This window comes from Ananas comosus, linkage group 7, assembly GCF_001540865.1.
Source record: "Ananas comosus cultivar F153 linkage group 7, ASM154086v1, whole genome shotgun sequence".
NCBI lineage: Eukaryota > Viridiplantae > Streptophyta > Magnoliopsida > Poales > Bromeliaceae > Ananas > Ananas comosus.
The window spans coordinates 4,035,022-4,049,524 of NC_033627.1; the positions used below are offsets into that span (position 1 = coordinate 4,035,022).

Below are 14,503 nucleotides of genomic sequence, written 5' to 3' on the forward strand. Positions count from 1 at the left end.
TCAAAGTTCTTTATCATTTGCGCTAGAAATGATCGGTATGTACTCTTAAGTAAATTGATTGTCACATTTCTATGAGCTTGAGCTTTTAGTATAGTAGTTGTTAGTGTCTGGTGGTTTTGTTAGCGTCTGGTGGTTTAAGTGGGCCAGTATCCTGTCCTATGGCCGGAGATTAGGTTGGAGTGAGTCAAAATTCAAAATTGCGTGAGGTTGGGTTGAGCTGAATCATGTTCGAAGTGGCGTAAAGTTGATTGGTTTGAGTCACAATTGAAATCCGTTGGAGCTACGTCTACATATTCTCTTCTAACTTGCCTAGAGGGATTAGCTATAAAAAACAAGAGTCGCTAGAGCTAACTCAAGATGAAGCTAACTAAACAGTAACCACCTTTAGACAGAAGAGCACCTGAATAAAGAGCCAACCATCTAACGATCCATTCTAAGTGAATTAGTTGTATATTTTTAACCGCTTGTGTTTTAGGAATTAATGATTTGTTAGTAGTAACTACATCTCTGACAATGTTAGAACTTACAGTTTAAGGTAGAGACAAATTACTTTCTTTGATATATGTGGGATAGAGATGCAAACAAATCCTTGATTGGCATGTCAAGGCCTAAAATATTTGGCTTGCAAAGCCCGTATGACGCTCACCTTCCTCGCCGAAAGTAGGTTTTGGTTAGTAAAGTTGAGTTAGAGACTTGATTTGGGCTGAAATTTTTTTAGGTCTTTAATATCCCGCTCCGAATGGGCGGAAGGTGCGAGAGCAAAATTTAGGGCAGTAAATGGAGAGCCTCGTCTAGAATCCCACCAAAATCCGTCCCATGAAGCCCAAATAAACATTTCAATTTTTTTTTAATAAGTGTAAACTCATCTGTGAAAGAAAATAATATGAAGTGAACTTGAACACAAACATAAAATTCGCAAATAATTAATGCATTCAAACACCCATCATGTGATTGACAAAATCAAAATTAAACTTGAACGTAATAACTAATAAAACCAATAAAATCAGTACAAAAATATGGATCGAACTAATTAATTTTTGCATCCAATATTATCCACCATCAAATATATATTCACTTGAGTTCCACTAAGACCGATCAAACTAAAAAGGACAAAACAAAGTTTAACAAACCCTAATATCACCTGCCTAACACTTTGGTTCCTAAATTTTAATTTATTATAATTTCCGGTTCGACCTTTCAAATTATTTACAATCAAATCCTATAACCCAATTCAGATGACTAAATATTAATATATTGTCAATATAAAAGTAATGTGCCAGTGTTGTGATTGATATTATATCACTTTTATATGAACAATGCATCAATATTTAGCCAATTAAATTGTATTGTAAGATTTGATGCAACAATTATGAAATTTCGAGTCAGAATTTGCAATAAATCAAATGTGCAACTTATCCTATTAATGATTAACTAACTAAAATTTGTAAATAATCACCACTTTAAGTAGGCATTGATTGGGCTCCTCACATGGTGCCTTCCGTCGGTCCACATGATCGCCGCCGGCAAGCTCACGTTCCTCGACGGCCCCACGCCTGAAACCGTTACAACGAAACTCTTCTTCTCGCCCATCTTATCGAACGACAGGACGCGGGGTCGAACGTTTACGTTCATACTTCCAGGATTGACGATCACGCGGTACGTCGAGTTCGGGCGGCCGACGTTCGTGACCGTCCGCGGGAATTCAGTACGGAAGCGAGCACCTTTACTCACCGGCACAGACATTGTCGGATAGTTCAGCTCCGACACGCGCCAATTTGAGCCCTTAGGGCAAGTGGTTTTTTCTCCCGTTACGAGCCTAACCTTATCTGCGGTGTACTGGGTGCATAGCAGGTTCACATAGTTGGCTATGTCGGGTTCGTAGACGAGCCCAGGGTTGCGAGCCCGAATCGGGTTAAGTTCTCCGGCTCCGTAGGCGAGCTCGGCATCTTGATGAGTCGTATGCCTCATGGGAGTAGCTGCATTGTAGGTAGGAAAAAGTTATAATCATGCAAACTTTCGCAATATTAAGTATTATTTGAATAGAACTATTATATATATATATATATATATAGTAGGTCTTGTGTGTTATTAGGAGCACGGAGGCTTCCGTGCTCCTGAGCCGTTTTCGATAATGGAGTTTTCGAATTGACGATCGACTCTGTTAGACCTGATCTAGCATATTTGAACTATCTAGAAAATATTTTTTACGATTTTTCGGTATCATTTTCCTAGCGATCGAAAGGGTTCAAAATCAACAATTTTTAATGGTGTATACCGTTTGCAAGTTTAACGGTGTAGAAGTATTCAAATCAGATGTAATTTTGATAGAAAATTCTTTATACTATTTACAATAAGATCAATATGTTTGATCGAAAATTTTAATGCTATATCACCACTTTTTGTAAGATTTTTATTTTCAGCCGTTGATTTTGAATCCTTTTGATCGTTAGGTAAATGATATCGAAAAATCACAAAATTTATTTTCTAGATACTTCAAATATACTAGATCAAGTCTAACGGAGCCGATTATTGATTCGGAAGCTCCATCATCGAAAACGGCTTAGGAGCACGGAGACCTCCGTGCTCCTAATAGCACACAAGACCTACTATATATATATATATAAAATAATATTAAGTATTATTTGAATAGAACTATTTAAAAAATACATATAATAATATTTTTTTTAGTGTAGGGCATATGTGAATTTGTTTTTTATAAAATTGTATGAAAAAATAAGAGTGAAAAAAAAGAAAAGTAAAGAGAAAATTAGCTCTCTTTTTTAATCTCCATTTTTATTCATTTCTCCTTTCCTACCAAGTAGACAAAATGTTTAATTACACTCTATGACCCTACAATTTAATGTTATTTTCATTTCCTATACTGTAGGGTTTTTTTTTTTTCAAAAACAACATTGTAGTACTATAGTTTACCAATATCTACAGTACACTGTATTTTAGGTTTAGTTTTGTTTTTCTATTTTATGCTACTTTCTTTTCTCATAGGTATGGCAAAATTACTTTTTTTTTCTCGTCAATCTATATTATTTTATACTAAAATTATTTTTTAAAAAAATATTTTACGTTTTTTTTGAGAAATCAAACAGTCTCTTAATATTTCCGAACAAAATTAAAAAAATAAAAAATCTAAAAAAAATATGAACTACTCACCGGTAGTGATCAGTGCAGACATGACCGCCCCAGCAGACCAGGTAGGGTGGAATGATTTGACGTATGCGGCGGCGCCGGAGACGTGGGGGGCCGCCATGGATGTGCCGGATATGATGTTGTAGGGTGCGGTGGTTACGGTATCAATGCCGTCGTCTCGGATCGGCGCCTTCGGCGACCACGCCGCGAGGATATTGACCCCTGGAGCAACTATGTCCGGCTACAATTCACACATAATTAATTATTCTGCGGTTTTATCTTTATTTTTATCAAAAAGAATTTACGATCATATAGAATAGTAAAATAATTTTTTTTTAATAACCACATAATAGTTACGTATAAAAAAATACATATTAAGTACAAGATACATCTTTACTAATTAATTACTTCATAGATATAAAATATAAAAGTTTCAAATATCAAAATAACGCTTCCAAGTGGTCATTAATATCATCGTATCCTTAAATATGCATGCATTTTTTCCATTACTTATTTCGATAATTTTTTAACAAAATTTTAATTATTTATTTTTTTTATATAAATTCATGAGTTTAAATTTTTCCTTAGCATCTTTCAGAGAAACCTCGAAGAACATTTCATTAACAGTTAACTTTTGTCTCTTTAGATTTATTATTATTATAATAATAAAATATCAAATCACAATCTTTTGTTCCATTTTTATCCTTCTTGGTGAAATATTTTATTGTTAAAAGTTTTATATTCATATTAAATTTTGATACTGTAATTAAAGTTTACTGAATTAAAGATGCTTGGCAAAAACTTTCTTTTAGAGAAAAAGTTAAGACCCTAAACTTATATGAATAAATAGAAAAATTGAGAACATTAACTATCAAAATTATCTAAAGAATTAGGAACTTATATAATTCTATCTCTATCTCTATCACTAAATAATTGTTTGTATAGGAAAAATCAGAAAAAAAAAAATATCAGTTTCGAAATTTATATAAATACAAATATCCTCATAATGGGCTCCAAATATGCTATCCAAAAAAAAAAATAATCCGTAAAAAATGACATAAAAAAATATATATATTTTATTAAGAGAGGTCAACTAATTTGGTAATGTGGTGGTAAAAGATTTTTCTTTTATGATAATAAAGGTGCAACTGTAATTTCATAGTATAATAATAATAATAATAATAATAGAAAGAAAGATTAAAGACGCTTCTAAATTCTTAGGCATTATATGTAAATACAAAAAATGCATATAACTACCACACACCATAATTAGTTGTGGTAAAAGATTTTTCTTTTATGATAATAAAGGTGCAACTGTAATTTCATAGTATAATAATAATAATAATAATAATAGAAAGAAAGATTAAAGACGCTTCTAAATTCTTAGGCATTATATGTAAATACAAAAAATGCATATAACTACCACACACCATAATTTAACTTTTAATATGATAATAATAAAGAGTTAAAAGTGAAATTAAGGTACCTTTAATATTCCAGGGTTTAAGAGATTTGGACCTCTCGAAGAGAATGAAGCAACAACTGGAGCTTCAGCATCGAAAACACCTTCACTTTTCATTATCTTGGCCACAGGTTCTCTGAAAACAATTATTAAAATTATTAAGGCTTAACATCACATAATTTGTTGTTGATAACCTTTTTTTTGTGTGGGGTTTCCCTTCTTGTTAAGGATATTTAAACACATAATTTGTTTTAGTTGTTACTATTCGACCAAGAGAATTTGTTTTAGTTCTTCAACAGATTATTTGAGACGATCAATCATGAAGGATCCAGTTTTCTCGAACAAATAAACTATAAACCTCCAAAAGAGGTTTCTATAGTAGAATACTTATTATTTTCAATCCCGAAATCAAATCAGTTAATAACCAAATAAGTTATTCCAATAACCCGAAAAAGTCAAAATTTTGGACATGAAGAGATAAAGAAGCCATTGCAATTGCCGGAAATACTAGGCCCACTAAAGGCACAAAAATAAAGGGTAAGTTGAGATCTGTTATAGAATGGTTGCCTCGATTTAATATTTGTATCTATATATTTGTATAAGTTGGGTAGCGGAACTGGGCTTGAATATTTCCAATAGTACTAAACTATTGGTGCTTGTGGATTTTCGGCTCTTGGATGAAGAAGGTGCGAGAATTAGGACAATAGCCTGATCTAGTGTATAAAAATAGTCAAAGAGATAGATCTAATGATGAAAAACTTGATAGCAGTACCTTAGCCAGACTCGGATAGTGCAATTAAAAATTTTGAAAGATTGGTTAACTAATTCAGAATAATTCTTGGTTCAAACCATAATCGAGTTTTATACGATTTTATTAAAACAAAAAATTTAACGATCCGACCCTCTAACATTACTATTAGTAATAACTCATTATTATTATTATTAAAGTGCGACACTTCATATATTTCATTTCTCATCAAATTCAAACCCGATAACAAATATATAATTCAAAATTTTCAGGCGCAAACCATCGGTCCAAAATATTTTTTTCCAATTATTATTATTAAAATGCGGTGCCTCATATATTCTTCTAATAAGACTCATTTTTTCATTCAGTATAAGACTATTGAGAGATTAAAAATCAAAAACAAAAACAAAAATAAAAATAAATAAAAAACAGAAGGAGAAACTCACGGCGAGTCGCGGAGATACTGAGCGAGCTCTTTGGCCTGATCATAGGTAACGAGCGCGGTAGGGAGGGTGTATGAGTCGGCAGCGTCGTCGTCGGGGTCAGTGGTCATGGCCACAAATCCCTCGGCCCCAGAATTATACGGATCCTGCTCATAATCCGCGTCGCAAAACACGATCTTGCCCTTTTCCACTATGTCGTCGAATTGTCCCGGCGCCATGCAGCTCCTGCAGTTTAAATTTATCATTATTATTATTATTATTATTATTATTATTATTATTATTATTTTATTTTGTTGTTGAAAAAAAAAAAATGCTTACTATCGTATTCTGCCTCCGCCGGGAGAGATAAAATTATACAAAAATATTTAAAGCTCACAAAATTATCTAATTGTCAAATGCTACGTTTTAATGCCTTTTTTTTTGAACAAAAAGGTCATTATTATTATTATTATTATCATACAATATTTGCTTCGCGATAGAGAGATAAATTTTACAAAATTATTTATGCAACTTTAAAATATTATAGTACAAGACCATCTTGCCTTTGTATCAAATCCTCCCTGCATGCCACGGTCATTGCATTTAAATTTAAATTTGAAAAATCCAAAAAATTAGAGGTCTTCAAACCAAATGTAATTATTTTTTTTTTTCAATACTAAAAAATTGAAAAAAATTTATAAACTCTTAGAAAAGCATGCATGTGTAAGATTTTGAGTATGTAATTACTTACATATATATTACTGAGGAGAAGTTTTTCGGCGAATCGTGGATGTTAAGGCTGTCGATACCCTGTTTAAAGAATCAATCAAAAATGAGAAAATGTTACGCAAGTATTTCAATTACAACTATAAAAGAAGATAATTTTATGTGTTTTTAAGGTACTAATTCTATGTATGTTAAAGTACTCATGCCCAACCTAAAAAACTTGATCTTACTATTGTTAAGTATAGTCATACAAGAGCCCGACAAAATCGGATTGAAAGTGTCGAGGGGAATGAGATAAAAACCAAATGAAATCTCATACTATGCATGTTAAGGGATTCAGGTTCAATGTAAAAGTGTAGATGTAGCTAGTGTTTGCATTATGAGAACCGAACAAAACTGGAAATACGGAACAAAACGAGAATAAAATTATTATGTCAACTCAGATAATTAAGAACTAAACAGAACTTAATTATGTGAAAGAATTGAATGAGCAGAGAAAATGGGTTGGAAGGTGTTAAATATAAGTAATATAAATGATGTTTTCTAGTAACTTAAACTTTTAGAAATAAACAGATAAAGAGTAATTTAATATGGTATCAGAGTAGAAGATCCTAAGTTCTAATCCTGCTAGACACCAAGCATTGTTTTTTTTCCTTCCATTTAATTCAAGTTCATATTTTAGATATATCAAAACGTTTTGAGTTTAAACGTGAAGAAAAGTGCTAAATATAAATTAATAATAAAAGTACCGCTCTCTACTAGATTTAGCTTTTAAAGATAAACAGTAATTTAACAAAAGAGAACTGGCCGAAAGCCCTCTCACTTTCTATATTAATAGCTACGGTTTTACTTATGGTATTGAGTATTAGCTAGCGATTTAGTTTTCATCGGTTGCGAGGGGACTTTCTTTTTTGCATTTAGCCTTCTTAAGAAAAGAAAAAAAAATTTACAAATAATATCAGCAAATTTATATTTTTGGAAATGACTTTTTTTTTTCTGTCGTGCAAGCATCAAGAATATGGCGATTCAGTCATCGTGTTTAAATACGATGATTGTGTTTAGATACAATGATTGTATTATCGTGTGATATTCTTAGGAGTGGAATTTAAACTTACCACAATAGTCTTATTGTTCCCTAACACCACTCTGGTAACAATGCGCCGGTCGATGGTACTCGCGCCGACGGATATGTACCATGGGGCGACGTTCGTCACCGTGCCTGGGTCGGGCCCTGAGTTCCCCGCGGAGACCGCAGTGAGGATCCCCTTCTTTGCGGCGTGAAAGGCACCGATGGCCATCGTATCCTCGAAGTAGTCCAACATCTCGGAGTTCCCCAGCGACACTGACAGGACGTCGACGCCGTCGGCAATCGCGTCGTCGAACGCCGCCAGGATGTTGTGGTCGTCGCAGGAGTCGTCCCAGCACACCTTGTACTCGGCAATCCGAGCGGCGGGGACCGCCCCCCGCGCGACGCCCCGCGCCAGCCCGAAGAGGCTCGCGTTCACCACCGCGTTGCCCGCCGCGGTCGAGGACGTGTGGGTGCCGTGCCCGTCAAAGTCCCGTGGCGAGAGCTCGTCGCCGGAGACAAAGCCGCCTTTGTAGTAGCGAGCTCCGATGATCTTGCTGCAGGTGTTGCATGCGCATGGTAATTAGTTTGTGTACCATTTTATACAGAGTTTTGAGTTACAGAAAAAGTTTCAAACTGCTGCTTTAAAACTCGCACATTTCACGGAATAAACAGTTGAGATAAAGAGTCCCAACCATGCACGCACACTAACAAGTTAAAAATTTCGATCCGGAGTATCTATTTTCTATTTTTATTACACCGCCTGATCCGCTCAAGGACCATAAGCATGCACGAATTTTAAAGCAGCGACGAACGAAAGCTAGCTCCTCCCAGCAAGCCTTCCGTCGCTGCTTTAAGATTCGTTCGCTATATGTGATGAACTATTCAGATTTGAGTCTAATATTATAACCAAAAAAAGAGGAAAAATAAAAAAAAATAGGCATGCATGCATGCATGCATGCACGTACGTACTTGTTGCAGGTGAAGTTTTGGCAGGTGCCCTTCCACCCTTGTCGTTAAAGGATTCGGATTCGGGCCAGATTCCGCCGTCGAGCAAGCCGATGACGACATCGCCCTCCACCGCGAGGTTGCGCTTCGCGGCCCGCGAAAGCCCCAAGAAGTCCCACGATCTTGTAGTGTGAAGCTTCCGGGTTCTGCTCGGGAACACGGACACCACCCCCTCCATGCCTATTCAAACAATTAAATTAAACAAACAAGCAGTTCCATCATTTAATTCCATGCAAAATCCAACATACATGGTGAAAAAAATGTGCAAAATTTTTCTATAAATATTAATTTTTTTTTATTTTTTTACTTTCAAAAATTTATATGTTGTTCATTTAAAATTTTAAACATATTTTCGAAAAGACAGTAAAATGACCAATAGTATCAAGCTATCGATGCTATTAGGTTTTCGGTCCTTGACGAAGGAATGTACGGTTAGAATGATGTGGGCCTCTAGGGTTGAGTAAATTATTGGTTGAATAGTATAATCTAACGGATGAAAAGAGTCAAAGGGTTAAATCTAACGGTGGAAAACTCGGTAGCGCACCATACTATCTATAGTATTCTAGTCGGACTATATATATATATATAGAGCGGTAGCACCATTCTATCTATAGTATTCCAACCGGACTATATATATAGAGAGAGAGAGAGCTAGGCTGGAATACTATTGGTAACAAAAGGTTCTTTTTCCTATTAAGTTTTTAACCATTAGATGAGAAATTGTAGGGTTAAGATGATATTAGTCCCATAGAGCTGAGTGGTCTCCCTAGAGTTATAATATTTAATCCGATGATTAGAAATGATGAAACGAATTGATCCAAAAGCTAAAAACTTGATAACAAAAAAGATTTTTTTTACTATCAATAGTATTCTAGCACATCTCTCTCTCTCTCTCTCTCTCTCTCTCTCTCTCTCTCTCTCTCTCTCTCTCTCTCTATATATATATATATATATATATATATATATATATATATATATATATATATACGCGCGCGCGCGCACACACACACGTTAGTAATTGGAGTTTAGTTTCTTATACCTGCAATCTTTTGCTGTTCTTTATGCGTAAGTTTTGCTGCGAAACCATTCAAGCTCCTTCCATAGCTATAGATTAAGCTCTCTTCAACCGCGCTATGTACACAAATTATTTCATTTAAAATGTTATTAAAATTATTCATTTTAAACAAAATAAAAATAATAATCAGTGCAATATATATTCATTAACACTTTTATCGTGCAAATTAGTTTTACATTAAAAACATTTTTCATTAATAAAGTATATCTTTTTCATGAAAAAGAATATTTTGTAGATGAAAACAGTTTTTGAAATAAAATTAAATTGAAGAATAAGAGAGAGCGAACCGAGGCGCGTTTTCACTCTTTGATTTGTGTCTTTTGTAGAAATAATTTGCAACAACAAAAATACGTTGTGTTTTTCCTAAAATAGGTAAAATTATTTTTCATAGAAAAATATACAAAGTGCAAATAACCATAGACTTAATTTGAAAACTCAATTTGGATCCCAAAAATATTCCTAGATCCCTTTTACAATATGCAACAAAACACAAATATTTCCAGATCTCTTTTTGTTTTTTATTTGCATCATTTTTCACTGAAAATGCTAAGAAAAAACACACACACACAAAAATAAGTTCTTGCTTCTAAAATATGAAGAAAAAAAATTTACTGAATGAAAAACACTTAAAACAAATCATTTTTCGGCCCGAAAAATACTTTTAGATATATTTTTCCATCAAACCAAACACAACCTTAATTAATTAGCATATCTATAAGTGGGGCAAAAAAAAACAACAAAAAACAAAAACAAAAAACAAAAAACAAAAAACCTGTTCTCAAGAATATTATCAAGCATGCTACGATGGAGAGACTCAGTATCATAATCTTCGGATGGTTTTTCTCCCATGTACACAATATAAACCTACATAAAAATAATAACAATAAATATTCAACATATATGACTAAATCAAAATTTATTTTTATATAAACTACATATAATACAACATAAAAACTATATTTATAAGTAAATTAACCTTTCTTTCATCATTAAATGAAGAAGCTGCGACGTAAATAGAGGAGAGAACAAAAAGTAGCCACAGAGGAGATCTTAAGAAAGCCATGACGAAGTGCATGTGACTTGAAAAATAAAAATAAAAAATAAAAAATGAGATCACAATTGATGAGTGATAGGTTAATGAATATATAAATAGAGAGAGAGAATTAAAGATGCACATGTAATATCTTTTTGTTTGAAATTTAAATTAAGATATTTATTATTCTGTTTTATGATTAAGACGAATTTTTTCTAACAATATATAATTAAAAAAAAAATCATTTTATAAAGGGGCAAATTGTATGAAGAGTCCTGACATTTACTTTTTTTGCAAATAAACTCCTAAACTTTTAGTTTGACAATTAAACTGCTTAAACTTTATTAAATAGTTCGATAAATCCCTCACATAGTATTTACACATGTATTTTGGTACTTGTATTAATTGCATGTAATCTTGCATAGTTTTAAAATGCAAAAAAAATTATTTCTATTTTTATGCATGAAAAGAGTATTAAAAATCAAAAAAAGATTCATTCTATTCGTTGGTGCTGATACTTAATTATCATAAATAGAAATAAAAAAATAGATTTTTTTTTTTGGTGTTTTGAAATTCTACAAAATTACGTGCAACTATTCAATTAGTAATTTCGTTCGAGGAGAGAGGCCTATTAAATTTTTTAATAAAGTGTATGGTATCTAATAATCAAAATTAGAAGTTTGGTTCTGTTTGAATAAAGATTTAATTACACTCTACTATGGTGCACTTTATAGATTTCTATTTTTACTTTCTACACTGTACAAATTTTTTTTCAAAGATACCATTGTATTATTATATTTTATCAATTTCTACACTGTATTTTAGATTTATTTTTCCATTTCTATCTTGTACTTATTTTTTTCAATATAAATATCACTTAACTATTTTGTATAAATCTATAATTTTGGACCAAATGTAGCAATTTTATTAGAAAACACTTATTAAATAATAGAAATAATATGAAATAAATGTTCAGGAAAGACTCATTGAAAACACTTGTCAAGTTATTTTGAACTAATTTCTTTTGTTGGTTTTATGTATTTTTTTTATTTTTTGTGTCATAATAAGTTGAATATATACTCTACCACTTTCAATCAATATTTTTTAATAGCTTTTGTTTAAAATAATAGATTTATTACTTATGTGTAGAATTTGAAAAAAAAAAAAATGATAGTTGAGTGACGTGTTTGAAAAAAATGAAAAAATCTATAAAATAAAGTGTAGTATATGTATATATATATATATATATATATATATAATGTAATTAAACCTAGAATAAATGCTAAAGTTGGGAGAGTCTTTAGCACATTTTTTGTTTCTACTAATAAAATGGATTGCAAAAAATATTACCCGAGTGCAATTTTTGATATTTCTATACAGTGGGTATTTTTAAGAGCAATGCTACTGGTCTTTTTCAAAGTAGGATGTACCACCTACACCCTCTTCATCTAATGGTGATTATTTTTTCACTTGTCACATTTTTTTTTATAAAAAATATTTAAATTTTTGTAAATTCTTAGATGGAGATGTAATATCTATTCCACACTTTTCGGGTGTATAAGTAGATTTTTTTCTATTTTTAAGGAAAAACTTCATTAAGGACTTGTATCAAATTATTATGTTCTCAATGATGCATTAGTTCTGGCCATCAAATTACTGATCTTACTCTAAATAGTGAAAAAAAATTTCATCAGATTTGGATTGTTTTACACCGTTAAATTCACAAACGTATCATATCGACCATTAAAATTGTCAACTTTGAGAACTTTTGATCACTAGCCAAATAATGTCGAAAAATTATGAAATTTAATTTCCAAATACTTTCAATAGTGTAGATCAAAGTCTAACGGAACCGATCGTCGATTTGGAAGCCGCATCATTGAAAACAACTTGATAGCACGAAGGCCTCCGTGCTACCGATAGTATACCAACCTAGCGCTATACTATAGTCCCGTTTTCGATCTTAGAGTGTTCAAATCAACGATCTACATTGTTTACTGATCTAGGATATTTAAAGTTTTTAAAAATAAATTTTTATATTTTTTCGACATAGTTTACTTTATGATCAAATCATTTCAAAATTGTCAATTTTCAATGGCTACTATGGCGAGTTTGGAGTTTAACGGTGTAGAAGAATTTAAATTTCTTCAAATTTTGATAGAAAATACTTTAAACTATCTAGATTAAGGTTAACATTCTTGGTCTTGAATTTAAAAGTCCTATGCTCAAATTTTAAATATTATTCAATTTCTACCACCCATTTTGACATAATTTATTTACTAAGTAAACGATGTCGAAAAAACTAAAATTTTATTCCTAAGAACTTCATATAACCTAGATCATATTGAACGATGTGGATCGTTAATTTGAACACCCTAAGATCGAAAATAAGACTATAATACCAAAACTCCGGTACTATAGATAGTATAGTAGCCTAATTATATATATATAGAGAAAGAGTTGAGCTAGAATACTATCGATAGCAAACGGGCTCCGTTGCCACCCATTTGTTTTCGATAATGGAGCCTCCAAATCGACGATTGACACCGTTGAACATGATGAACATGATCTATACCACTTGAAGTGTTTAGAAATCAAATTTTAAATCTTTCGACATCATTTGTCTAATGATCAAAGGGTTTCAAAATTTGTAATTTTAATGGTCGATATGAGGCGTTTTCTCGTTTAACGGCGTAAAGATATTCAAATCAATTGAATTTTTATTAGAAAATTCTTTAAACTATTTAAAACAAGATCTATACTTTTGATCTTGATTACAAGACTCCTATCATCATTTTTTAAAGAATATTCATTTTCAGCCGTTCATTTTTGTGTCCACTTGATGGATAAGAGAACAATATTGAAAATGTATGAAATTTGATTTCTAAACACTTTAAGTGATATAGATCATGTTCAACGGTGCTGATCGTCGATTTGGAGGCTCCATCATCGAAAATAAATAAGTGGCAACGGAACCCATTTACTATCGATAGTATTCTAGCTCAACTCTCTCTCTCTCTCTCTCTCTCTATATATATATATATATGATTATCTTAGACCAATCTTATCTCAATTCTTCAGGTTTTAAATTGAAAATTCAATGCATTATTTGTGATGTACCACTTACAAGTTATGATCATTATTCATTCATAAATATCGTTGATATATATACAACTATTTGATTTGTAGATTACACGTCTTAGAAAGATATTATAATCATTAGATGTTATGAATCATACACAATGATCTAAATTTAGATTATCCTAAAAATGAATAATTATCTATAAGCCTTTAAAAATTTTTGAAATATCTTATTTACATCTATTTTTTTCTGTTTTAAATATACCCCCACATATTTATTTGTTATTAAAACATAATCCCGCTGTTACATTTGAAATGGGAAATTAGTTATTTTATGGAGATAGCAGCTGTAATTTAACTAACTCTAGAGAAAACTTAGAACGTTAAAAAAGATATTTTTATATTAACCATCTATATAAAAGAGATAAATAAAAATATCTTAAAATAAAACGTGGATATGTGCGCAGGTTAGTCTATCATTTACTATCTTACAACTCCTAGAGAGCTTAACATTTAGGGTTTGTTTGATATATCCATTTTGGGTATGAAATAGGAATCGGTTTGATCAAATCTGGTTAATTTTGTTTGGTTCGTATGAATCGGTTTGGGATTTCTATTTTGGACCGGAATGGGAATGGCTCATTAGCCTTCAACTTGATTCCGGTCTTCTAGCCCGAATTGATATTTCATTCCGGAAGCCCACTAAGTTCTCGAAGCCCATGTGACCATCTCACCCTC

At 32.1% G+C, this 14,503-nt stretch overlaps 1 protein-coding gene across 1 annotated transcript; it reads right to left on the reverse strand.

The window, feature by feature from the left end:
* LOC109712766 (subtilisin-like protease SBT4.5) lies at positions 1,453-10,714 on the reverse strand. Its single transcript, XM_020236519.1, is given in 11 exon segments — positions 1,453-1,976; positions 3,169-3,385; positions 4,631-4,742; positions 5,801-6,022; positions 6,528-6,586; positions 7,609-8,125; positions 8,541-8,577; positions 8,580-8,756; positions 9,616-9,707; positions 10,424-10,515; positions 10,628-10,714. Coding segments are annotated over 11 exon segments (2,136 nt in total).